Source organism: Rosa chinensis, chromosome 7, assembly GCF_002994745.2.
Source record: "Rosa chinensis cultivar Old Blush chromosome 7, RchiOBHm-V2, whole genome shotgun sequence".
Taxonomy (NCBI): Eukaryota; Viridiplantae; Streptophyta; class Magnoliopsida; order Rosales; family Rosaceae; genus Rosa; species Rosa chinensis.
Window position 1 is genome coordinate 29,973,695 of NC_037094.1, and position 26,533 is coordinate 30,000,227.

At 35.9% G+C, this 26,533-nt stretch overlaps 2 protein-coding genes across 2 annotated transcripts; both read left to right on the forward strand.

The window, feature by feature from the left end:
- The first annotated feature begins 7,193 nt into the window (after nucleotides 1–7,193).
- Nucleotides 7,194–16,011, forward strand: LOC112179922 (secretory carrier-associated membrane protein 4). The gene is made up of 12 exons (XM_024318408.2): nucleotides 7,194–7,394; nucleotides 8,862–8,957; nucleotides 9,038–9,100; nucleotides 10,605–10,638; nucleotides 10,739–10,861; nucleotides 12,768–12,830; nucleotides 12,917–13,010; nucleotides 13,370–13,415; nucleotides 13,502–13,569; nucleotides 14,176–14,224; nucleotides 14,620–14,685; nucleotides 15,677–16,011. The coding sequence occupies exons 1-12, from the start codon at nucleotides 7,332–7,334 to the stop codon at nucleotides 15,707–15,709; spliced, it is 798 nt and encodes a 265-aa protein (XP_024174176.1). The 5' UTR covers nucleotides 7,194–7,331; the 3' UTR covers nucleotides 15,710–16,011.
- A 5,578-nt stretch (nucleotides 16,012–21,589) lies between these two features.
- On the forward strand, nucleotides 21,590–24,548 carry LOC112179079 (phosphoribulokinase, chloroplastic). Its single transcript, XM_024317397.2, has 5 exons — nucleotides 21,590–22,325; nucleotides 23,186–23,270; nucleotides 23,358–23,442; nucleotides 23,556–23,800; nucleotides 24,028–24,548. Exons 1-5 carry the CDS (start codon nucleotides 21,766–21,768, stop codon nucleotides 24,274–24,276), a joined length of 1,224 nt encoding a protein of 407 aa, XP_024173165.1. The 5' UTR covers nucleotides 21,590–21,765; the 3' UTR covers nucleotides 24,277–24,548.
- Nucleotides 24,549–26,533: the final 1,985 nt, after the last annotated feature.

A 26,533-nucleotide genomic window follows, 5' to 3' on the forward strand; every position in this document is an offset into this window, starting at 1 on the left:
GTGATTCGAAGCGGCGACGCCAGGAAGCTATTGTTTTGGCTCTGGGTATCCAGATCAATATGGTTGGCTCTGTCTTTGGGTTGTGTGTGGACCCAAGATCAACCCCGGTTCTGGGTTACTTCGACGACAAATTAAAGGTCCTCTCTTGCTGGTGGTTGTCTGATCGACCAGCATTGCTAACGGTGTCGTCGTTATGGTGGTGGCCAGAGGAGCAATTGCATTCAGGCCTTACCAATCTTTTGGGCCTCTATTTGGGTTCAGAGCCTGAATAGTCTTTAGACTTGGTTTGTTGAGGTGCAGAATACCTAATGGGTCTATTGTTCTTGATGGGCTTCTTGGGCCGCTGCTTGGAGAAGTGAAGAGAGTTTTTTGGGCCTGGCTTTCTTGGGTCCAAAATGGCTGTTGAGTTTTATACCCATCCCTTAGTTAGTTTTCTTTTAAACTAGCCTATTACTATGTGTACTGATTCATAGTTAATAGGCTCGCTTTGCATAAGTGAGCATAACATGTTAAATGAATGGTCCTATCCTACGTATCATTGTGATGTGTTCATCACAAATTCTTGTCTATCTATACATGGTATGATGGTAGCGAAATGATATGTAATGGTCATTCTGGCCTTACCCCTACATTAATGAAATCTCTATATTATTTTACTCAAAAAACAAATAACGATATTTTTTTTTTGAATGGATATTAATGTCATTAGAGTCAATAGCCGTCAAATGGCTAAAGTCTAGCATGTACTTGAATAGGATAATGGTAAGAATCCTGAAACTCTATTGAGTAAATGAAACTCATTACAAATCTATATTGAACTCGCTATTTTAGTGAGCTTACAAACAAAGAACAACTTCGTGTCTTCTAAGGAAAAAAAAAATTCACTAGCGTCCCACTAGCCTGCACGCTATTGTGGTACTAACAGAACACCACTTCCTAGCAAACAAATGCTAGTCTTATTCCATATAATTACCAATTGCCTTAGTCCCCGTAGAAGACATAATCCAAAACGATTGGCCCTAGAAGACCATATATTGATAAAAAATGTCCAAGGATGTTAAACTCTTAGGCTAGGGCCCTCCAAATCACTAAGTGATAAATAAGGGTGGCAATGCACCCTCCTTAAAGGCCCACAAAACAGGGCAAACAACCCAAATTAATCAAGCCCGAGCCCGAGCCCAAGCCCAAAGGCCTAAGCCTGAACACGAGCAAAGTGAGTAGAAGCACGAGTAGCCTTCTTCTACCAAGTTGTCACCACCGCCATCAACCCTTAAGGCAGCCGACCTTTCCAACACAGCATCAGTCACAGAATTCCTGGTCTGCCCACCTGAGTATAAACCACCAAAGCCCAATCGAATCCGGTAGAAAAAGACCTACCGATCCGCTACTTGCCTCCCTAACGTGCCTCAACCTCTACCTGCCTCCGTAACACACTACAGTAAATGTTGATCACTGATAAGACCAAGACACAAGTAAGACCAAACGTCGAGAGCTTTCTCTGATCTACTACCTGCCTGCTTGCATGCCTTCAAAGACCCAAATCGAAATCCGTCCAAAATTGCAACCTTGCTCCACACATCGAGAACGAAAAACCCAAACAATTCTCACCTGAGCTAGGCCAGCACTGGACACGATCGGACACTGCTGCCGTTTTGCACGAAGCCCTAGTATAGGGTTCTCGATAATATTTGGTAACTCCACCCAAGACCATTAATGATATTGTTGTATTACCTGAAACCAATAATGATCTTGTTTTACAATAATTGTTTATTGGTTAACCATATGATAGATGGTAACAAATTCTTTATGACATATTGGAAAATATGGTCTGTCCAAATGACTATATTTTGGAGAGTGAAAGTCACACTCTATTTTACAATTTACACTTCATGTTTCGTTTTTTATTATCTTGAATTTTGTCTTCTTACAAAAACAAAAATTCGGAGTGTGAATTTCATTTTAAAAGAAGAAGAAAAATATAAGTGTGAATTGTTTGGGAGTGTGAGTTTATTTCCTTTTTTTTTTTTGAAATATTTCACCCACCTTATAGAATGCCACCTATCTGCAGTTAGTTCAGCAACTCCAGACCATGCTAAACTTATTCATACTGCGGTTGCTATTGTCTTTAACTATTTGAAGATTAATATTCCAAGATCCAAAGTCTCAAGCGGTATCCACATTTATTAGATGAATGCCCTAATCTCATAAAAAATTGAAGATTAACTTAATTTTATGGTTCTGTTAATCATATGCGACAATGTGGTGACGATTTTGTCTCATAAATGAAGATAGCTCCCTTATCCTTACTGGTTTCATGAGTTAGGGCACACTACTGTCTCCGCTGCAGAAAAGTTAGCTCCAAGTGATAACTTGCTTCAAGCTAAGAACAATGGTCTAACTCATATTCGAGTGGAATAAGACTCAAAACTGATTCATAAAGATTCAAACAATGATCATGGACATCAATCTTAAGACTCAAAGAATCTTTCACTTCATCATCATTTCAACCATGTCTTTATTAAGCCAACTTCACTGTAGATATAATAACCACACGGTCGACTTCAATTTAAACTTTACATTGTTGTCTTTTCTCTTAAAAAAAATAGTAATCGGTTACTTCCCAAAGGATGGTTCTATTCAGACCTCCAAATTTGCTCCTATCTAAATTTTTGTCAAAATTTAATCTCTATTTTACCCCTCTTTTATAATTTGAAAAAAAAAAAATATATATATATATATATATGTATGAATAGAATGAGGCTTAGTTTGACATTGTTGTGCTGTGAGCAGAAGTACTTTTGGTTCTGTTGTGGCCAGAATTGCTTTTGGAATTGCTGTGAGGAGAAGTAGTTAAGTGTTTGACTGTTTGATAAACTATTTTTTAAAAGTGTTGTGAAAATAAAAAGTAATTAATATAAATTTTTAAAGATAATGAACATATTTAAAAGATAATGAGCATAACTTTTTTGAGATTGTGATAATCAACATAATTAAACATTGCCTTCATCTTTATCTCTTTCTGGATGAGATCCATACCCAGGAGTCCAGGACCATTCTATTTTCTAATCACTCCCCAGCAACCATTTCAGTTCATGAGTTCCATTTCAATTCATGAATTACTAAGTGCAGATAACTATTGAAATTGCATGGTGCAAAATCGCAAAACCTTTACCCACTCAATTTGCTGGGAAGAAATGGGATGAATTTGCAGATTGTTCAAAGAGGGAGAGAGAGGGGCAGAAGAAGATGCACGATCAATTAAATTGTAGACCTGGGGGAGGCGAGGCGGAGGGAGGAGAAGAGAGAGGTGAAGCTTTCGGGATGGTGAGGAAGTCCCTCTCGATGACTTCGAGAGCTCTGAAAATCTAAATGGTTTGCTTCAATGAGGGTTTTGAGTAGAGCCAGTGAGGATTGGCTTTGAGATTGGGGTGTCGGAGCTAGCCGAATACGACATCTCAGCTTGTCCTCATCCGTCTTCTTCCCACGATCTTTGTGGGTTTGTGTCCAAATTACTGAATTTTCAACGATTTTGTAGTCTCTGTGGGTTTATGTCAAATTCTTGTTTTTCACCTTCTGTCTGCAGAAACCATTTTGAAAAGCTACAAATTGTAGCTTCTGAAAACCTGTTGTTGGGAGAAGTTTAGAGTGACCAAAAGCAGCTTTTTAAGATTTTACCAAACACCTTAGATTAGACACAAAAGCACTTTTGATTCCAAAAGCACCCTAGGAACCAATGCCAAATTGGGCCTGAATACAGTTGAAAAGCAAGAGTTATCTCCTAAGAACACTTCATCCCTTTGCAATTGTTCTTAACCCATTGACAAATAAAAATGTCGTGAATGCACTGCCCAATCCATCATGCTTAGTTTGATGATAAACCTCGCCATGGTGCTACACAATGTAACATGGCAATGTATGAACTATAGTAGAGATAGAAGTAGGTGATAGACCTTGACATGGTCTCCAGAATCAGCTTCCCATTAAGAGCAACTCCAACAATTTTCCTATAATTTTTGTATTATAGGAAAGTAAAAGTCAAATCTTTAAATAATTTTTCTTCTCTAATTTCAACAGATTCTCTATTTTATAGCAATCTATAAAATCTCCATAATTATTTTATTAAGTTTTAGAGATTGCTGCAAATATAGAGAATTTTATTTTCTCTTTCCTAATTAGCCCTAAAATGAGGATGGTTATAGAGAATCTGTTGGAGTGAAAAAGACTTATTTTTCCTTATAGAAGTTTTAAATACACACCCCTAATTACTTAATATACACTCCATACTTAATACACCACCCATTTAATTTCTCATTCTAATAATTTACTAAATACACAACCCAAAGTACCTAAAATACCCTTAATCTAAAAAATCATGAAATATCCTACTTTTTGACTATATTAAGGTTACTATTTAATATGATTAGTATATTCTAGTATATTAACATTTATTACTTGTGTTAGTTATTGAGAAATCCATAAAGATTTATTATTGTTCCTTTTAAATAGATGCATATAAATAGGCTTTGTGTTATTTGAGCTCTCATCCACCAAACACCATGTTAATCAAGTATAAAATTATGAATTGAACATATATTCAACCAAAACTATACCAGTAGTTTCTCCATAGTAGCTCGCCTTTGCTTGCAAGTAATCTGGCAAATCGCAAGAATAGTTCTGAATATGATGAGGGCCTTCCGCCTCTCTCTCTCTCTGCTAAACCCTGGCCCCCACGGCTTGGGACTCTATCATTGGAGCACGGTGCCAACACCACGTAGATCTACTGTCTCTGCCTCTCGCTGTCTCTTTACGGCAATCCAACACCGACTTTGGGCGACGCATGTCCAATCGATTGTTCTCATCGCTGAGAATTATCGAGATGAGTTTGGGGGGTTTGCCTTTGCTGGGCTATCGCGTGTGATAGCAGAAAATCCGATCAGATTCCGGCCAGGCAGGAAGCATCTGAAGGCTGGTTTGGTGGGCCTTGCCGGAGAGACGGATTTCTGGATTCACCCATGTCGGGCTCGACTCAAACCGGATCTGAGACTTGGTGGAGGAGATTACACAGCTAGATCAGGGGATGATCACCTCCTCCATGACCTATTTCTACCGGTGACGGAAAACCGACGTGCAGATCAGGGGCTTACCTATTCGGGTTTGCGATTAGAACTGGCTGCTGCTGTCGATCTGATACGGAAGACAGTGGTCTCAAGGTATCGATCTGCGGGCTCACCAAAGGGGTCTGATAGTCGTGAGGGTTGCATGACGGCGATGGTGGCAGCGAACGGGACAAACGTTGGTGATAGAAAGGCAGTGGTGCCCAGTTCTGGTTGGGTGCCAAAATCTGTTCAGGGGCCCATACAAGATTGGAAGCCCAAAGGTGGCTGGAGGCCCAATTGGCTAAGGGTCTGGTTTTGGACTACAAGGTTGGGCCTGATTTCTTCAGGGTATCGTATTTGGGATCCTGGAGGGTGGATTCAAACAGCCTCGCTTATGTTTGACATAAGTGACATTGGCTTTCTTTTATGTTTCTATGCCTATACACTATGTATTAGATTATGTCATAGTTATAGGCTCATTTTAGATATATGAGCGATAAGTTCGAATATAGTTGGTCTATCTTATGTACCACTGTGGCTCCTCCACGAATTCTTGTCCGACCATTATTATGTGTCAGCGGATGGGTATGTAATGACCTTCTTGGCATGCGATTATCAATGGATTTCCATTATCTCAAAAAAAAAAAAAAAGTAGTTTCTCCATAGTGGCGGAACTAAATAATTGTCATTAGAGGGGCCAAACAGATTAACAATTACAAAGTTTTTTCACCTGTGATGTTTTATATTAGAAAATAAATTGAATAATCATAACTCTTAGAACAAAAAAGGAAATTAACTAAAAAATGGGAGTAAAGCCATATGATTTAAAAATATTTAATGCCATTGATTTTGAAATTCTAAATATTATGGTCTCTAACCTCATCTAATTACAATTTATTTAAGGAAAAATTAAATTAGATAGTTTCTAACTTTATTCTTGTATTAAATTGGGAGGCCATGTATAGAAATTTGTTGTGTTTATCTAACTATTTATACATAAATAGAATAATATAAGGAAAATATGACTATTTTTTTCTTCTTTTAATGCATAGATGTCTGTTTTGGTCATTTAACCTGCCTACAAAATTTAATTTGAAATCTATTATATCTATTATATAAAGCAAATTGTTGGGAATGATGGTTAAATTTTTAAAACTCCTATTATGCCCTTTATTGATTGAATTGTTTAAAAAATAAAAATGATATTACAAGGCTAAAATAGTAAATAAACATAATCAGTTTTTCCTTTTCAAGAAATTGCAAACAAAAAATAAGGAAAAAAAAACCCACATTTGTAACCGTCAGTGGTATTTTGCTGCATTCAAATTTTTTTTCTTTTTGTTTAATTTAAAACTTTTTTATATATATATAAAAGCAAATTGGCAAGCACGGAGTGCATGCCAAGAGGCTAGTATAAAATAATAGGGATGTGTATTAAGTGATTAGGGGTGTGTATTTAAAATTTCTCTTTTCCCTAAAATAGAAAAAAAAAAACAAAATATGAGGAAGTTGTTGGAGTAATGGAGTTGCTCTAACACTCAGTCCAATGCCCCAAATGGAGATCAATTCCCCATATGCAACCGGCTCTTTGGTGCCCGCATATGAAATTGGCACAATCCCATTGAGTAAAATCATCACATAGGACTCAAGTTTCCCGATAATTTTGACGACGACTTTGGTGGCGTCCTTGAGAATATCAGAGGCTACCACTGCATCGGCAATTTTTTTTTTCTCATTTTCTTTTGAATTCGCATTTTTGAGAGCATAGGATGAAGACGAAATCTTTTGTTTAAGAATTGGTGGTTTCAAAAGAGCGGCCTGTAGATAACAACATATATATTATAGTCTTAGGAAGATAAGAGAAGCTGAGAATATATTGTCTTCTTCAATCACAACTGAGCTGGTTTAGTTCTTTACAAAGATCAAAGAAAGGTTAAAGAACTGATGTTCAAAGAAACTGGCCGGGCAAATCACAGGTGTAAAAACTAAAAAGTAAAAATACAATGGCAGTGAAGGTAAATAGCATAACCTCTAGGGGCAGATACGCAAAACCGTACTTCATTCCAATTGTCCCGCGTATGCGTAGCAACAAAGCCACGCTCAGAGTCCCGCATAAAGCAAACCCTCACCGATAAAGAGAGAATACCACTCTCTCTCTCTCTCCTCTTCTAAATTCTCTGCAAAATTTGGGGATCTACTTCTTTGTTCGTCCTTCTCTACTAGCGCGGAGAGACCATGAATCGGCACCACGACCCCAATCCCTTTGAAGAAGAAGAGGTCGAGGTCAATCCCTTTTCGGTAATTCCACGTCGCCCCGCCTCAATTTTTAACCGTCTACGTTCTTTTTCTCTTCAGATCTACCGTCTAGTATTGCGGTTATTGCTTTCAATTGCTGCGAAAATTAGGTGCATTAGGTTTTTGGATCTGGATCTGAAGCCTTAGCTTTTTGTACTCTTTTACAGTAGTTTTATTTTGAATTTTTACTGTTCCGATTTGGAAGTGAAGAAAATGGAGGAAGGAAAATTTCGGAGGGATGTGAATTTGGAAATGGAGAGAATGTAATCTGTAAGTAAAGTGAAAACTAGAAAAAGAAAGAAGAACTCTTACGTAGCTCTGCTTTGTAAAGCTAAAATTCAGAAACAGAGCCAATGCTCCAGTGCGTTCTATATAATAGTGCTTAGCTTAGCTGAATCTGGATAGAGTTGGGGTTTTTTCTTTCACTTTTTAAATTGATAAAGAGTGTGACGAAATTGAAATTTAACTGAATTACCTTCAGGTTATCTGCATTCGGCCCATTTACGTACAATTAGTCAGTCTGAAAAAAATTTGAATTGTCAGCCATTTTTGTGAGTTGAAAGGAAGAGAGGATAGGTCAGATCTTGATGCTCGGTTTTAGAGCTTTCTCAATCTTTCAAGCAGTAACGTAATAGCTGCCAAATGTAGAATCTTCTTGTTCCGTACACCTTTTTTTTCTTCTTCTTGAAATTGGTCTATCTTTGTGGCGTGCCTACATGTTCCAAAATGTTATGCTCTAATATTGTTTTTTTTTTTACTTTTCTACTGTATATGTCTTCTGCATTTCTAAGAATGGATTGATGCAATTTTAATTGTTTAATAAGATTTTAAATGTTTTTATTAATTAATCATTGCACACATCAACAAAGGGTTAGTAGGAAGTAGGAACTCTGAGGTGCATGGCTGGCTTCCATATGGATTGGGTTTGAAACCCCTCATAGCACTTATTTAGCACAAAGCTCTGTGCCCTTATACCAACATGGTAATCGTTATCCTGGATTTCTATATAATGTGCGAGCTTAAAACTTTTTCTTTTTCTTTTCAAAACATGAGAGTTTAATTACCTTGCATAAACTGAACTGCTATTTAATTCTCAAGCCTCTTTAGTTACAAATAAATAATTAAATAAATAAATTCAAAGCCCCATACTACCCCTCATGTTCTAGGTGTAATTTCTGTGGTCAAGATTACATACAAAAGCCAACTCTGTCATGGTTGGTGCATGCTTATGAATGATCACTGCACATTTTAATTCATAATTGAGGGTTTTTGCATCATTTTAGATTCAGATAAAAGAAGTTCACAAGTTGCCCCTACATATGCAAGGCGCAACCTAAGATAAATACACTTAAAATCACCTTTGTCAGGGTTGGGGGTTATTTATCAACTCCACGGCACATCTTAATTTAGTATTTGCTCATCATCCTTATAAGATTGATTTCAATGTGCCATAATTTGATAAATATGCAGAATGGGAAGTCACGGATTCCACCATTGGCATCTGAACCTCTTGGTTTTGGGCAGAAACATGATGCAACAGTTGATATACCATTGGACACAATGAGTGTAAGAAAGTTGCTATTTTATATACATTTCTGCTCTATTTTTGGAGCTCGGATAAGCATTGACGGGTATGGTGTTCACAGGATTCTAAGCAAAAGGCAAAAGAGCTTGCAACCTGGGAAGCAGATCTCAAGAGAAGAGAAAAGGTTAATATTACAAATTCTGTGATTGATTACTTGTCTGTTGGTTTGCCTTTAGTTGTTATTAATTTTATCTCCTGTTAGTTAGGAGTGTGAGCCAAGATTCAAGTATAGTAGACAAACTCAATCCAAGTATGAAGGACCTTCTATTTAGGAATTAAAAATCTTTTAGTCTTCTTGTCAAAAAGAGTATGTGTAGTTTTGTACTCTTTTTTTATCTGTAGTATTTGCATACCATCTGAACTTTAGTTGTGATGATTTGGTCTCATATATTTGTGATCTTTGCGTTGCTGTTTGCCACATAAAGAAGGCATTAGGTCTCATCATTTATTTCTTTTAGCACTTTTGGTATTCATATGGGTCTGTACAATGACTAATGTACCGTTGGTTCTATAAAAGGGCAGCTTGGTGAGCTTAGAAATTATGTTCATGGAGAAAGACACAAAGTTCTTGTGCTCATATGTGAAGCATGAGTTGACTTTGAGTGTCTCATTGAGTCTAACATGCCTTCTGTGATGCTGGGATATATCTAAGTATTCTCTAGGACTGATTCGTAGAACCCTGCTGTGTTAGCAACTTCTGTCACATCCTTGCCTCCTAAAAATTTCCTTTCTTCTATATCTAGTTATCTACCAAAATATTACAGCAACTAAAAGGCCAGTAACAAACACAACGTTAGTAGTCCTTTTTGTCTTGACACCAGTTTGGTGTAGAAGTGTTGGTTCCTCCACTATGTTCTTACATTGTGGAAGTTCCTCTATGATTCAGAGATATAAAAACAAGTGTTAGTTGGACAGGCAAGTTTGTGAGAAGCTTAAAATCTTACTACCTCAACAACTAGAGTCAAGTTATCTGCAACCTGAGGAGAACGATGCTGGAGCCAGTTCAAGGTATAAGAACCAAGCCATCCAAACACCAGATGTGTAGGTTTGTCCTGTAACAAAGGTAGCAAACATTTAGTTTAGGTAATTTCGTTGGAGTCTTATCTTCATTACTTTTGCTTCTCGCTAGTCATACGGTGAGTGAATTATGTCTCATGACTTATGTCTTTTAGCATGGTGCACTAAATGGGTTTCAACTAGTCATTTACCTAGAATGGCTTTCTAGCAGGGCTATTTCATGACCTTTGAAAATTAAGTCGATGGAAAAGATTTAAGTTGTTGTCATGTGTGAAGCAATAGTTTACCTGGACTGAGTCCAAGGCATCTTTGATGGCGTTGGATTTATTTGAAGTCTTCTCTCTAGGTTCCATTGTTTCTTTGTTTTAGTAATACTCTGTATTTATCAACAATAGACAGAAAGCAAAATTTATATGTTGTTCCTTGTTCTATATCAGAGCATCAGAGTTATTGTCTTACATATCTTTAAATTGCTCACGTATAATGTCGCCTGTATTAAGTTCTCATTTGTACTTTTATATAGAAATGGTTTCTCATTTTTGCTTTACTGTTTGATATATTTCTATACTTGAATTTTAATACAGTTTTGCTTTTGCATCTAACTTATACAGGATATCAAACGAAGAGAGGATTCTGTTGCAAAAGGTAAGGGTTATGAATCTACAACTTTGTATTTTGAGTTTATAGCTTTTTATAAATGCTTGTCTGAGGTGGTAATTACCTTTTTCTGTACTTCATATATCAGCTGGTGTCCCTGATGATGGGAAAAATTGGCCTCCATTCTTTCCGATTATTCACCATGATATTGCCAATGAAATTCCTGTACATGCTCAAAGACTACAGTATATGGCTTTTGCAAGTTGGTTAGGTATGGCAGGTTTATCTTGTTAATTTGTTGCTATCTAATTTTGCTTCTATAAGTTGTTCTCTTGAAATAAATTTAGGCTTTCATTGTGAAAAGAGTATTTTGCATTGGTTCTTTTTCACCATGTCTGTACTGCCTATTTCCGTGTTATGATTTACAGTTTAAGATACTACTGTTGATCGGAGCTTTCTATTTTACTTTTAAAAGTATTAGTAAGTACTATGCTATTGTTGAGGAACAAATATGATCTGAAATGTCCGGTGTACACTTTCTTTACTCAAATAAATACTTTCCAGAAACTGCAAATTTCACAGTAAGAAAGAAACCAGTTTGTTTTTTTATTTTTTATTTTTATCTCTTAATGGCTTTTTTCTATCAATTTGTACTTACAAATAAGTTTGTCAATTTGATGATATACTTATATATACTACTTATTCTGATTGGAGCAAACTTTTCTTACAGTAATAGTTTAGTATCATGTCCAGTTGCAACATTAGAGATAACAATTATATAAATGGGTCCGGATCATGGGACATCATATTCTACACAATTTTTTTACACATCTTGTGAGTCATTAGATTTAAAAGCTTTCAATGGTCCAGATTTGTTGTTTGAATGATGTCAACACAACAGCAAGTAATGTGTAAAATGACATGTCATTATATATTTTAAATCAAATATTATAATTAGATTGGATTTATCTTTATTAAAGTAAAAAACAAAATCTATTACTCATATAAGAACAGTAGAAGACGTTTAAAAAATAAAAGAAAAAAAAATTGCCCAAGACCAGACACCAAACGCTAAAAAGAATATCATCTTCTCCAAACACTGTCATCAAATGCGATATTTGATTTCCGGGAGCTTTGATATTTGTTTTGATAAAATACTGAGTGCTGGTGATTAAAGCCAACCAAGGATGGAGGGTGTCAGAAAATTTTGGAGGAAAAGGGAGGAATCTGGACGTCAGCTAGGGTTCCAATATTTTTTTAACCATGAGAAGAATCAGTGGTTGGACTGGTCATCTACAAATTCATTAAACAATTCAAAAAATTTAGTTTAGGAAAATGGCACAGGAAACAAATTCCAAAACTACTTTAAGTATTTTGGATGAAAAATCTTCCAATCGATGTATAAAATTGTGTACTATGGATGAAAACAAAGGACTGCGAATAGATAAGAAATTCAACACCATTATATTTAGTAGAATCCTTCTAACAGCTACATAGATATTAGGAAATCCCAGTAACTGAAAATCAAAAAGGAATTGAAGACATACATTCTACTTAATTCTTCAATACAAGATGTTTCAGATTAGCACATCTCTTAAGAGATTCCATTAGCAATTCCCAGTAATTGAAACCGTGAAGAACTAGCACCAATTGACTCGCGGCTTCAGGTCTTCTTCAGGAGATGATGATTTTAGCATTTGGCATTTGTTCTTCTACTCTTCTTCTTTTTTCTTTCTTTTGGTCGTTTTTTGTACTGTTCTTATATGAGCAATAGATTTTGTTTTTTCTTTTATTAAAGAAAAATTGAATCTAATTATAATTTTTTATTAGAAATATGTAATGCCATATCATTTTCCACATCACTTGGTATTGTGTTGACATCATTCAAACAACAAATCCGGACCATTGAAAGTTTTTAAATCTAATGACTCACAAAATGTGTAAAAAATTGTGTAAAATATGGTGTCCCATGATCCAGACCCTATATAAATTATCATTGATTAGTTAAGATGTTAATAGAAAAGTATTATTACTGGATCAGTACTAAAATATCTTTGATTTGGATAATATTGAACCTGTGGGCGAACTATATTTTTCATGTTACACAAATGGATTTCTCTTTTAAATTCTTCGCTATACATGCCTGTCTAACACTTTAGGTAATGTTGCTCTTGCAGGTATAGTTCTTTGCCTAGTGTTCAATGTAATTGCTGTTATCATCTGTTGGGTTAGAGGAGGAGGTAAGCTTTTACTTTTAAGTCGTGCAATCATTTTCCATTTATCTCGGTGGTTTTGATGCTAATTGGATGGTGTTCACAAACTGCAGGTTCCAAAATATTTTTCCTTGCAGTCATCTATGCTCTACTTGGAATACCACTCTCATATGTGCTGTGGTACAGGCCTCTCTATCGGGCAATGAGGTAACTATATATTGATGTTCTTTCTAATGGTTTTGAAAGTATGATATAAGATTTGTGGTTCCTCCCTATCATAAGCTTTTGGTTTTTCATTTTCTGAAAATTATGTCCGTGTCTGGGTTGCTGCTGACAATAGTAGAAAACCACCTTAGAGCTACCAAACGCCTCCAAGGCTAATGGGTTGTTCAATGGTAGAGTGAAAGCAGTTTTATGGTGTCAATGCTATCAATCTCGATAAAAAATGCGTGCCTAGTTTTTCTATTTATTTTTTGTTTTATGAACTTATTAAAAAGATGTGTTTAAAGTGTATAAATGCTGCATTGCTTCTGCTGACTGTTGCTGTATGCGTTTCCAACTTGCAGGACAGATAGTGCCTTGAAGTTTGGTTGGTTTTTCCTGTTCTACATGGTATGTAACTATGTACTGATACAACATTCTTTTGACTCCCTACTGCTTATCTTATTGTTCTCATATTTAAAAATTGCATGAGACAGCTCCATATTGGGTTTTGTATCATCGCGGCTATAGCTCCTCCAATTGTCTTTCAAGGAAAATCACTGACGTAAGTTCTTTCTTCTATTTCTCTTTTAATAATCTTTTTTTTTTAATTTTTAATTTTTGACTTTAAGATATCTCCAGTAGGTGGTTGGTCTTTAGCATGAAATATAGTTAAACTTAAGTACCTTTCCAAAAGCTACTTGAAAAAGGAAAAGTTTTCGCTCATTGGATTTTGCACCAAAGACATGTTTAGTGATTAAGACACGTGCAACTATTAAAGGAAATATGGGTGTTTGTTATCCTGAATCCATAGAAAATGAATAGTAGTTACGCACTCGAGAACCCATATTGCTGAAAAATATCTTTTGCAATTGGAAAATGGGTTTGTCTGGAATTAGGGGCCTGGTTGTTTCTCTGCCTTGTACATTGATTAATACTCCAATTGCTATTTTATCCAATAACTTCGTTTTCTGAGAGGGAGAGATTTTGTTGAATGTAAGCATGGTGCTATGGCAAGTGTGGAAGCTTCATACCTGAACTAGGCGTCCCCTTGGGGAAAAGTTGTTTCAATCAGTTATTGTTTTGATACTGTCCACTAAACTAAATTATCTTTATTTTATTTTGTTCTTATTTTTAACTTTTTTTGTTGGTTGTTGCATTATGATTACAGGGGCATTCTTGCTGCAATTGATGTCTTTTCTGACCATGCGGTGGTAGGGGTAAGTTTCTTGATATGCCTGCAGCCTGCATCTGTCTTTTAAACCTTTTTTAAATGGTAAATGAATTGGCCAAAAAAAAAAAAGGTAAATGAAATGTGTGTATGTAATGTAAATGCCTGCTTGAGGCTGTTGCCAGAAGTCTCTGCGAGTCCGTCTATGCTGATGTTGTTGTGTGTGTGTGTTCGTTTTTTTTTTCTTCTTCTCTTAGTTGCATTTTATAAATATCTGCAGGGTATTAAGTTTTTAAAATTTAATATTGGCAGGGTATTAAGGTTCAATTTTTAAACCTATTAGATGAATGATTATGCTGTTATAACATTTTGTAGGAAGTAAAGTGTTTCTCTCATTTTGTAGTTATCTGCAACTATTACTAATTCTATTAATTTTTCTGGCAGATATTCTACTTAATTGGGTTTGCCTTGTTTTGCTTAGAGACGCTTCTAAGCTTTTGGGTACTCCAGGTAAGAGACAGAACTTGCCTTGTTTCAGATATATATACACCTTTGTCTTTCTTTACAAGTATGGGAAATGTTTATGGTGGCTTATAAAGGGAAGCATTACTTGAGCACTCTACAAATATGAGAAACTATTCATAGTTTATTGAGATCTCGATCAAGCCGATTGTTTCTTTCTGACATGTCAGCTATTTTGCATCACAAAATTGTTGTCTTTATATGGAAAAAATTGGAATAACAAGGATTAGGCCAAAATTATAAACTGAATTGATATTTATCGTTTCATGATACTAAGATTTTCATGTTTATTGATGTAAGTAATAATGAAGTGACTGCTGAGAGGAGCGAAGGATATAAGGACAGAGGAAAGTAAATAGTATACCTGAATCAAACTGATACATGCTCTGTAAGATTTGAAGGCATAGTATTTGTTCTTTTGTCAATGGAAGTAATGCCTGAATCAAACTAATCAAACCAAATAGTATACCGGAATCAAACTAATCATGATAGAACAAATCGAGGGTGGAACAGTGAACCAGATATTCTACATTTACATTTGGTTTTGGAATAATTTTACTGTCAATTTCATGTATCTATACTATATTTAATAGAACTCTCCTTGTCAGCCAAGGAGTAGAAATTTCAGTTATGCACGATGCACAAAATGGATTGAGATTGCATAAAGGTGTAAAATGCAGGGATGCAAATTTATGGAGTTAAAAACATGGAACCAAAATTGAATTCTGAGCATTACATAGACAATCATGCATCAATTTTTTTGTTCTCTGTTGCCTTTCCCTTTAGAGTTGGTGATAACTGCTAGATTTGTTTCTCACTCTCCTTTTCCCAGTATGTTGTTTTCATTTGTTTAGAAAAGGTTGTATCACTCTGTATCTGGAATTTGTTCACACACGCTTGTCTCATCATCTTTTAAAAGTCGTCATTTTATTACTCTTCCTCTCTGTTTTTCTGATTGTTTTCTTTTTGGTTTGTGCAGAAAATATACGTGTATTTCAGGGGGCACAAGTGAGACATGATCCTGTGGTTGTGATCGACTTGGATTAAGAGTTGTTGCTCGAGTAGTTTTAGTATATTCTTCTGCGGCCTGTTATGTTTGCCATATCATTGTGATAAGTTCATGCATTTATAGATTTGTCAGTAGCTACATAAATGTTAGGAAGTAGCATTCTACCGTACTCTAAAAGTCGTCCATTTTGAATCAAACTTTGTTTTGTTATTTGTTACATATATTCACATTCAACAAAAGGTTATTGAGGAAATATCATACTATTGGTCCAAACATCATTGTGATGTTTGGTTCTTTGTTTCACACCTGAGATGTATGTGGTATTTTGTTATGGCAAGAGTTTTTTTTTGTTTTTTTTCTGTCACTGCTCTGAAATTTTGACTTTAAAATGTGAAACATCATCCTTCTGAAAAAAAATACTACTATCTTTCATTATTCATATGTTCAGATCATTGCAATCAATGCAATATCAGTTCTGAAAATGAACGCTATTAGTTTGGCAGGGGACTGGTACCAAGCAAATCTGCAAGTTCTGAAAGATTAAGCATGCTTGGGGGGTTTTGGCTAGGTTAGAGTTGTGGAGGAAATGTTTCTCCGTAATTATGGAGGAACTAGTTTTGAGAGAGACTCCTGCCGGAGAAACCATCATCTCCACAACTCTAACCAAGCCAAAACCATTACCATTAACTGTAGAGGTAATGTTTTCTCTGTAATCATGTAGACTAAGGAGACTCCTAATCTGACCAACATCGTTTGTAAGGAAATATCGTTATATCAATTGAGAAGCAGCTCTGAACCGAAGAATTGACAATGTTGGAGTTAGCTCCACCTCTTGAGTAGTGAATACTGAATAGTTGAATACACACGATAAATGCAGGTAAAAAAAAAAATCCATCACTCGATCAGCGGTGTCTGTTATTGAGCTAACAACATGACCCCTACGGGTCACACTTATTAAAGCAATACACTCCAACTACCTCATTTGGAGCGAGTAATACGTTTGGTTTTGCAGATCTTAAAACTAAGACAAGACTAAAGGAAATTGTTGCTCAAAGATTAGTCATCTCATCAGGTCATTTGGAGGAAATTGAGAACTCAACAACAGATAATTACTTGCTTGGGATTCATTATTAAGGCAATTAGTTTAGGAAAGAGAAAAGGCAATCAGTTTAATAAAATGCTTCAAAAAGATAACAAAGTGTTCTAGAAACTTCTTTCTCATAAAAAATATTTGAAAGTTTCATCTCTTTCCCGTAAAAAAATATTTCAAAATCGTCGCCATTACACTCGGTACTCTTTTCTAACTAACAAAATAGCTTACTGTAACCATAAGGAGTTCGAGAAATACAAAACTCAAACTACCAGAAGTAGGGCTGTCAATTCCGACACGACTTGAAACTCGCACGAAACAAAGCGGGTTGAACCCGCACGATTAAAAAGCGGGTCGGCAGTGGGTCAACCCGTCATAACCCATTTAATAAACGGGTCGGCCGCGGGTCAACCTGTCAACACGAAGTGAACCCGTATAACCCGATTATGCTATACTTCTTGAAATTTTGGACGTTTGGAGTATTTGATCCTAGGATTGGACAATTTGAAATATTTTGCTTCATCATTATTAGATTTAATTATTTATGAATTATATATAATTATTTATATTATTCGTCTTATGGAGTTTTTAGTGAATTCAATCAATTTATGCATTTTTTTTTTGTTAAATAGGTCGCATCGTTAACCTTTAAATGAGTCATTTTGTCCAACACGACACGACCTATTTATTAAATGGGTTAAGCGGGTTGGAAACTGGTAACCCCTTTAATAAATAGATTGAGTTTGAGTTTAAATTTTCAACACGATTAATAAATGGGTTGAGTTTAAGTTTGTCTTTTATGATACGATATATACCTTGACCCGACACGAACCCAACTCGACACGACCCATTGACAGCCCTAAAGGGTTTCGAGAAGATCAGATTGCTTAAGTATGCAATTTGTATAGGCTATGTTTGGGGGGGCTTTTTTGCTCCCCTGCTTATAAGCACAAGAGCAACAAGTGTTTGGTGAGTGAGCTTATGCTCCAAAAGCTGCCCCAGCTTCTATCTAAAAGTAGAAGCTGACTCCCCCCAGCTTTTAGAAGCTAGAAGCTCGCCGAGTACTGTAGCGGTAGTTACTGTTCATTAATGAATTTTTTTAAATCCCGGTTTCTACCCTCCGTTGGCTGAAGCAATTACAGTCATCTGCCATCAAACCCTCGATATCAGTCTCTCGCTCTCCCTCTAATCATAGAACGCATCATGCTCGATCTCCCTCTCACAGAACCCATCCAGTCGCCGCCACATCTCGCGCATCCCATCTCGATGCTACAGCTAATTGGAATATAAAAACATTTCTACCAACATTTTGTGTTGAATAGAAAATTAAAGCGAAGGAATACTATCATCTCAGAAGCCGTGATCGGCATGTAATAGGAAAACATTTCTACCAGCATTTTGTGTTGAATATAAAAACATCTCTTCGATCCGTAGATGAGTTTGTTCATCTAGATTGATTAGGCTGGTTTGGTGGCAGTTGAGGTTTTGTGTTTGTTAGCTCTCTGCATTTTGTAGTTTTATTGTTTTACTCTTTGTGTCATGCTTTATGATTTAATCAATAAAAGGTGTTTCTTTTCAAATCATGCTTTAAAGCTAGATGTGAATCAAGTTAAAATGGATACAAATAAGAAATTGATGATGCGTTTCTTAACATGACAACCTTTAACTAGATAGCTCAATGCAACTTAATTAGTTATTGTTTTAATTAGTTATCATATTATTTGTGGATATTTACTGATCATTTGTTTCTGGGTGCGGTCCTTACTTTCTAGTGATGATGCTAAAGTGAAGGAGTTGTGACATTCAATTGATGTTCTAAAGGCTGAAAGTGAACATTTTATCCGCAGTGAAGAAAGAGAAGATGATGGGTCAAGTGGTGGAATAGAGATTGATGATGATGTAAAAGAAGAATATCATGGTCATGGTGCACAAGAAAGGGAAACAATAAGAAATAACATTACTCTTAAGTTTGATGAGTGCACGTAATAACGTGAACATTTAATAAATATATTATGATATTTTTTGTGGTTATTTGATGTGAACCAGAAATCAATTGTTATTTAATGTTACTAATATATTTGTATAAGTTACTTTTAAAATTGTCTAATATTAATTATATGGTCACCATGATTTATTATTATTTTTTTTTGAAAGGGGTCACCATGATTTATAAAAATTGAAAGTTGATAAAAATTAATAAGGACATAATAAAGATTAAAAATAATAACAAAAGCACTTGAACAACATTGTATTACCAAACAATCAAGGCAAAATAATCTCTCATGTCCAATTTGGTCATTCCACAAATAAAAAGCACAAGCCAGTTTGAGTTTACCAAACACTTTGTCACTGCTTTTGCCACTGACAGCACTTATAAAAAGCCAGTTTACCAAACACTCAGTTACTTTGCTTTTCAGCTACTTATTCTCAGAAATAAGCAGAAGCCAGCTTTTTCTCAAAGAACAGCCATACCAAACATAGCCATACTTTCGGTGATGGCTCTTGTAACAGTGCGCGCTTCTCTCTTTATTAGAGGAAAACCTTGTGCCTGTTGGAATTACCTCTTAAAATTCCCCAACGGCTAAAACAGCGTGCTCCCCTCGGGCCTCAATTCATTCCATTCTCAATATTATAAACGCAAGTTGAATCAGAATACTTTAACTAAGTAGTTTGGTCAATTTGCATTTATTATTTAAATCCCTGTATAAGTGGTGCTTATGCTTTTGTAACAAATAGACACATCCATGCACGGTCAATTCATATGACAAACAATTGTATTTGACTGCGTTCTTTTGGATTTATAATAAATTGATGTGCTTATTAGTATAGAATATTCGATTCTACGACAAGTTTCTTGTCAAAACCATTTTTGTGTTTTTAAAATCTTCGCTTGGAATGATAGCATGATTTATCTATTCTCAGATGAATAATTAGTTACATGTAATTATGTCAGATCGTGAGATGAATTATTAATTGAGTATAATTATATCAGCGCAACAAAAATATTATATTATCCGATATTAAATTAGTAATTATGCAAAAGGGCAATGATATAGGGCCTCAATGAGGCTTAAGATTTATGACCTCAAATCCTAGGTGTCATGCCATGTAAGCAAATACTAATTTTATTTTCAATTTCACATAATATATCTTGCCACATAATACTATTGCAACACCAACTTTACCCTTTTATATTTCCTTTTAGATGTTAGGGGTGAATCATTTATATTAATGAATTTAATTAGGTGACGAAAAAAAAAATCAGCTATTAATTATGTATTAATTTAAGAGATATGTCTACAAATTCTTTAACCAATATTTTTCTTCATTTATTTAAATTCTTTCCTATAATTTTTCTTTCCAAATAGCATAAATATATTGAATTAGGTGTCAAGAAATTGGCAATAACTTTATTGATTAATTTCATCCAAAAAAATAGCATTAATAAATTGAATTTGGAAAATACATATGTCTAAATTAAGAGGTAAGAAAAAAAATTTCATGTTAGTAGCATTCATTAATTATCATCTACAATCTAAATATAAGGAAAATAAACAAACAGAAAATAATAAACTAAAATATAACGTTTAAACCCTAGCTACATAAAGAGAAAAGAATGAACATAAGAACATATATAATGATATAACTATGTATTTTTCACATTATATTTTCAAAATTTACAGAAACGCAACAAAGGTTGAACTCATATACATGTGTTATGCAAATCTATTGATCAAATGTATGTGCAAATCTATTGATTGAATTACATGAAATTTTTTCTATTTTTGACATTGTTATTTAAATCTAAGCATGAGTGTAATGAAAAGAAAAAAAAAAAAGACAAAATAATTTTTTCTTTTAGAAAAAAAATCAAAATAACTTAGAGTCATTAATTAGATTTTGGAAGGCTAAAATGGTATTTTTCTCAAGAATTACATGACATGATTTGACAAATAGGTGATGTGTGTAGGTGACATAGCATGACACCTAATATTGAGGCCATAAATCTTAGGCCTCATTGAGGCCACAAATCATTTTCCTTATGGAAAATTATGTTTGATGCTAATGCCACGGCTCTCCACATCATTTGTGGTTTTGATTTATAGTTAAAATGTCTCTTAACCTATACCTAGTAACAAAAACGAAACCCTAGAATTTCTTGAAGTTTTTTTTTCTATTTGGAAATATGTGAACTTTTCTTTCATCTTTGTCGTGAAGGGATGTTCTACTAATGACTTTTTTTTTTACTAATTTTGTCTCTTTTGGGTCAGATTAGTGAGGAAAGCTATACATGCAAACAAGCACACTCCAAAATGAATTGTATGGCATAAACTCTATCTCCATATCTCTTCCATTCCTCACCCTTCACCCCTAATCCTCAACCAGCCACCACCATCATGCCAAGTGGCACATCAAATATCCAAATCCCAACAAATAACCACCAAGCTTCTCTCCATACCTCTGTTTATCACAATTCACTTCATCACACACACTCACCTCATCAAAAATTCCATCCTTTCCCTAAAATCTATATTAAAAAATATCCACTTTGAAAATGATAATATATGTATTGCACTATTGCTAGTGGAAATGGGGACTTGTAAATGACCATCCTACCCACTGCCCACAACACCAGCTTACCTCCAAACTTGCCCAAAACTAGGGGTAGTCACAGAAACCGCAATATCAAACAAAGAAGAGAGTACACATCAGCCTTAGCATCATCACCTTCTTTCCTTTCCAAACTGCCTCATGTCATCGACCTCAACCTGTTATAGCCTCTTATTTGTGTTCCAAATAAACTTTCCTCCCTCTTTTGAAATCAACCCCATTTCATATATGTGTCCTCTTCCCAAAACCATCTAACCAAAAAAAACCATCACCTCCCTCCCTCCCTCCCTCCCTCCATTAAATCTCTCTGGTTTCCATTAGAGATCAGAGAGAAAGAGAGTAGAAACCAACCCACAAAATGGCCATTTGTGCAGTCCACACAAGTACTCAGTTCAACCCAACATGCTCATCAATCTCCACCCCCTCAAAATCCCACTTGGGATTCTGCCAAAGACAACAAGTAGTGTTCTACACCAAGAGGAGTAGCAAGAGATCCACCCCATGCGTAGGTCTGATAGCTTGCGCCGCGGGTGGCCAGGAGACTGTGGTGATTGGCCTCGCCGCCGACTCCGGTTGCGGGAAGAGCACATTCATGAGGAGGTTGACAAGTGTGTTTGGAGGAGCAGCAGAGCCACCAAAGGGAGGCAACCCAGACTCCAACACTTTGATAAGTGACACCACCACTGTGATATGCTTGGATGATTACCACTCACTTGATAGGACTGGAAGGAAGGAGAAGGGAGTCACTGCTCTTGACCCAAGAGCCAACGACTTTGACCTCATGTATGAGCAAGTAAAGGCTATGAAGGATGGCAAGGCTGTTGATAAACCCATTTACAACCATGTTAGTGGACTCTTGGACCCTCCAGAGCTTATCAAGCCCCCAAAGATCCTTGTCATTGAAGGCTTGCACCCAATGTAAGTCCGGCTTTAATTGTTTTTTCTTACGTTCATTAATGCTGGGCTCGCTAAATTTGTTCGATAAATGATGTGTCAGTGTTTTTGTAGAATACTTATCCGATCAAAATATACGGTAAATCCCATTTATATTGAACACACATCACTATTTGGTGAATAAATTTGATAAATGAATTCAGGAGAGTATGACTAGATTTGAAGTCATTTTTCGTCATTATATAGTTACTCTGTCTCTGTCACGCGGGCACATTTTGCAAGCGCACATGTACAGAAGACCACACACCTGTTGATGAAATTCTCTCCATCGTACATCTGTTCATGAAATCCTGGAATTGTTCTTGGATTTTTTACCCCTTTCTTTTCTCGAAGAGAAGACTCCATAGATTTTTTTGTTTTCTGAAGCTGAGACTAGAGTTGTTTCGTTGTCTTCTGGGTATCCTTGTCATTTTATTATTACATTACAGACCACAAATTTTATTTTTTTATCTCTTAAGTCATTCTAGCTAGTAGTTTTTTGAAAATAAAAATTATTTTCTTCTTTATTACAAATAATTGGTTATTTTTGAGTCCAACTCTGTAACCCTTTTCTATAATTGTGACTATGTGAAGTAATCGGTGAAAATATAGAAGCAATTAATAACTTTTTTAAGAGAATAAATAAATACTGTTGGTCCACTTCAGTATCATAATTAAATTGGTTCATGCAATGACGTCGCAATATTCATTTCTAAAAACTGTCGTATCAATATTTTATATTATCAACTTCTTTGTGGCGTCAATTTCTGTCAAACTGGGGTTAGATTATGTAACGATGTAATGGTTGTGGAGGCTAATTGTTTACAACTAATTTCCCAATGTAGGTACGACCAGCGAGTCAGGGACCTCTTGGACTTCAGTATCTACTTGGACATCAGCAATGAGGTTAAGTTTGCATGGAAAATTCAGGTAATGAAATAACCACTTAACCACTTTGATCATAATTAATAATTATGTTGAATTTCAGTCATGATCTAACCATGTCAACAACTACAGAGGGACATGGCCGAGCGTGGACACAGTCTCGAGAGCATCAAAGCCAGTATCGAAGCCCGAAAGCCCGATTTTGACGCTTATATTGGTAGACTTTTGTTTTCCCCTTCTTGCTTAATGCCTTGATTAGTTAGTAATTAAACAACAAACCATGCAATTAGTTCTTAAGCTCATATTTTTGTTGCTGTTCATGATTTGTAGATCCACAAAAGCAGTATGCTGATGCAGTCATTGAAGTGTTGCCAACCGAACTCATTCCAGGAGACAATGAGGGCAAGGTTTTGAGAGTGAGGTTGATAATGAAGGAGGGAGTCAAGTTCTTCAACCCAGTCTACTTGTTTGATGAGGGCTCTACCATCTCATGGATACCATGCGGAAGGAAGCTTACTTGCTCTTACCCTGGAATCAAATTCACCTATGGCCCTGACACTTACTATGGCCATGAGGTACATATACATTCGGTCTCCATATTCATGATAATCATTCATGTACCAATCTTAATTGTGCTGATGTCTAAAACAACGTACGTCACTTAGGATTTAAAGGTTAAGCTTTATGAAAATCTAATTGCAGATATAAGCGCAAGATCCAACACAAAAAATATTATCAGAAGATTAAGACCTACTCAACATAACCAATGTTACTTGTACTAATTTTGTTCATGTTACGATAGGTGTCAGTGTTGGAGATGGATGGACAGTTTGACAGATTAGATGAGCTGATCTATGTAGAAAGCCATCTAAGCAACATCTCCACCAAGTTCTACGGAGAAGTCACGCAACAGATGTTGAAGCATTCCGATTTCCCCGGGAGCAACAACGGGACTGGTCTCTTCCAAACCATCGTTGGATTGAAGATCAGAGACCTCTATGAGCAGCTCATTGCAAGCAAGGCCAAAAGACCAGCAGAAGCAAAAGCTTAGTTAAGATGAGAAACCTCTAAAACGAGCAGCTAATTATCTATTGTATCTATGTACTGTAATCATGGGACTCTAGAATTGAAGCATTGGTTTTGTTTCAGTTTTCTATTTTTCCACTCCCTCTTTCTTTCGTGTTCCTGTTAGTGTTGGGCTATTCCTAATAATAACAAGGACACTTTGTACGATCATCATCTGTATGCTGTAATTCTCTGCAAGATTTGTATTATAGAGAATCAAATTAATTAAGAAATATACAAAATTCAGTTTAAGAGACAGTTTGATGGACTCTATATAAATGTACATCATCTATGGATCTGTACATGCATTAATTTCCCATACTGCAATTGCATAACTGATATAACCACCTATGATGGTCCCCTTGGTCCTTTACCAACTTTGGTTCGTTTCCATATGCAGGGGAAGATCTTAGGGATGCCAAGCAATAGAAACACCAATCAGTTGTTTTTCACACCAATTTAGTCGAACTTTTCGTACGTCGTTTTTGAGTGGAGGGTTAAAATATCAAAAGTAATTAGTTTTTTTTTTACACCAATTTAATTATTATATGGATAGGATTTGGTGTTATTAGAAAAAAGTAGAGGAAATGAGGGAAATCAAAGTTTATGCACCTTAAAGCTCCTTCACCATTGATGGACAGCTTATGAAAGTCACACTACTGCTTCTGATAATTTTGCAACATTTCTCCGATCAATAAGGATCTCAACAGAGCCAGCTTAGAGGCTGTGCAAAGTGTGTGATGGAACAAAACCCCCAAATTTTGGGGCCCTATGTATATTTCTTTGTACATCTATATAATTTATGAAAGGGCCTTCATTATTTGAAAGTTTTGTAGTTCAGTTGGCAATTAGCTGTTTTTCCAACTTAGTAGTACCAGTTCGATTCTCATTGCAGGTGATTTGCTTTTTATTTCTTTTTTTGGGCCCCTTTTTATTGTTCTTTTGGGCACCTTTTCCTCATTGCAGGTGATTTGCTTTTTTTTCTTGGCCCCTTTCTATGCCTCCATGCCAAAAAAAAAAAACCAAAGTAATTAATTTTGTATTTATATTTGTTTGTACATAACAAAAATTTTCAATGATATATTCATGTATAATCGTGTAAAGAGAGCCATATTTTCCATCTCGCACAGGGCCTCCAAAACTTTTGAGACGGCTCTGGAGCTCAAATTTTCGCCTCTAAAAAGTGCTACTTTTGTACAAAACTGACATCTCAATCATTTTTGGTTTGAAGAAAAAAAATAGGACAAAATATTGTATACTCCCTATACTTATAGGGTTTCGACGTTTCAGTCCCTAACGTTTCAATTTCACCTAAATACTCTCTAAACTCTCTAATTTCACACAAAAGGTCCCTGCCGTCAATTCTCCTTCAAAAATTTTGTTATCTTGCTGACGTGGCATTCCTTTCACACTGAAATGACTATTATACCCTCACCTACTTTTTTTTTTTTCATCATTCAAGCTTTAGAAATAAGATCAAAACCACACAAACTACATCAATAGTATTGTCCTGCTTTCATCAACTATTGCGTACAGAGATCATCTGAGTTCTCCAACTTTGAATTCAAACATAACCAACAATCAGAATCATGCTATAAGGTTTATCTGTAATAAAAAACTAATCAAAGATCTTCAAAATCGCTACTGCCAACAATGAACCCGTAATAACCTCAAAAACCCCAAAACCTCAATTCTTGCAAACCCAACTGAAAGTGAAAACCAAGAGTATCAGTATGTAGAGCTTGATGAGGCGATGGAGTATGATGTTCTGTTCGTCGCTGTTCATGGCCGGAGCCGCGGGAAAAGCAAGGAAACTTGCCGTAAAAACCCAAAAGCTTCCCCCTTTTCGATTCTCTCACTTGGATCATCATTTGAACAAATAAGCACCATGGATAGATCGACGAGGTCGAGAGGAAGACTCTGATATAGGTGCGACACCTCGATTTGGCAGGAATCAGAAAACCAGCCGGCGAATCCAGAAACTTTTTGGGCTCCCTCCTGCCGCAATCACCAGTATTTCGGAGTTGAGATTACAGGGATACGCATTGTATCGCCGAGACTAGTCGACCATACCGGTCTGGCGTCCATCTGTGGCCGGAAGACAGAGAAATTGTTGGATATCCCGTCGTTACAAAACGGGTTGGGGAGAGGTCGGTCTCTTTTTTTTCTTTTTATTTTTTTTCTCTTTCTTTCCTTTTAACCTCTTCTTCTTCCCCTCTTTCTCGTCTCCGTCCTCATCTTCA

Coding starts and splice junctions, on each gene's coding strand:
- LOC112179079 (XM_024317397.2), top strand. CDS start 21,766: ATGGCCATTTGTGCAGTCCACACAAGTACTCAGTTCAACCCAACATGC. Junction 22,326..23,185: donor ATTGAAGGCTTGCACCCAAT/GTAAGTCCGGCT, acceptor TTCCCAATGTAG/GTACGACCAGCGAGTCAGGG. Junction 23,443..23,555: donor CGATTTTGACGCTTATATTG/GTAGACTTTTGT, acceptor CATGATTTGTAG/ATCCACAAAAGCAGTATGCT.
- LOC112179922 (XM_024318408.2), top strand. CDS start 7,332: ATGAATCGGCACCACGACCCCAATCCCTTTGAAGAAGAAGAGGTCGAG. Junction 7,395..8,861: donor TCGAGGTCAATCCCTTTTCG/GTAATTCCACGT, acceptor ATAAATATGCAG/AATGGGAAGTCACGGATTCC. Junction 14,225..14,619: donor CTGACCATGCGGTGGTAGGG/GTAAGTTTCTTG, acceptor TTTTTCTGGCAG/ATATTCTACTTAATTGGGTT.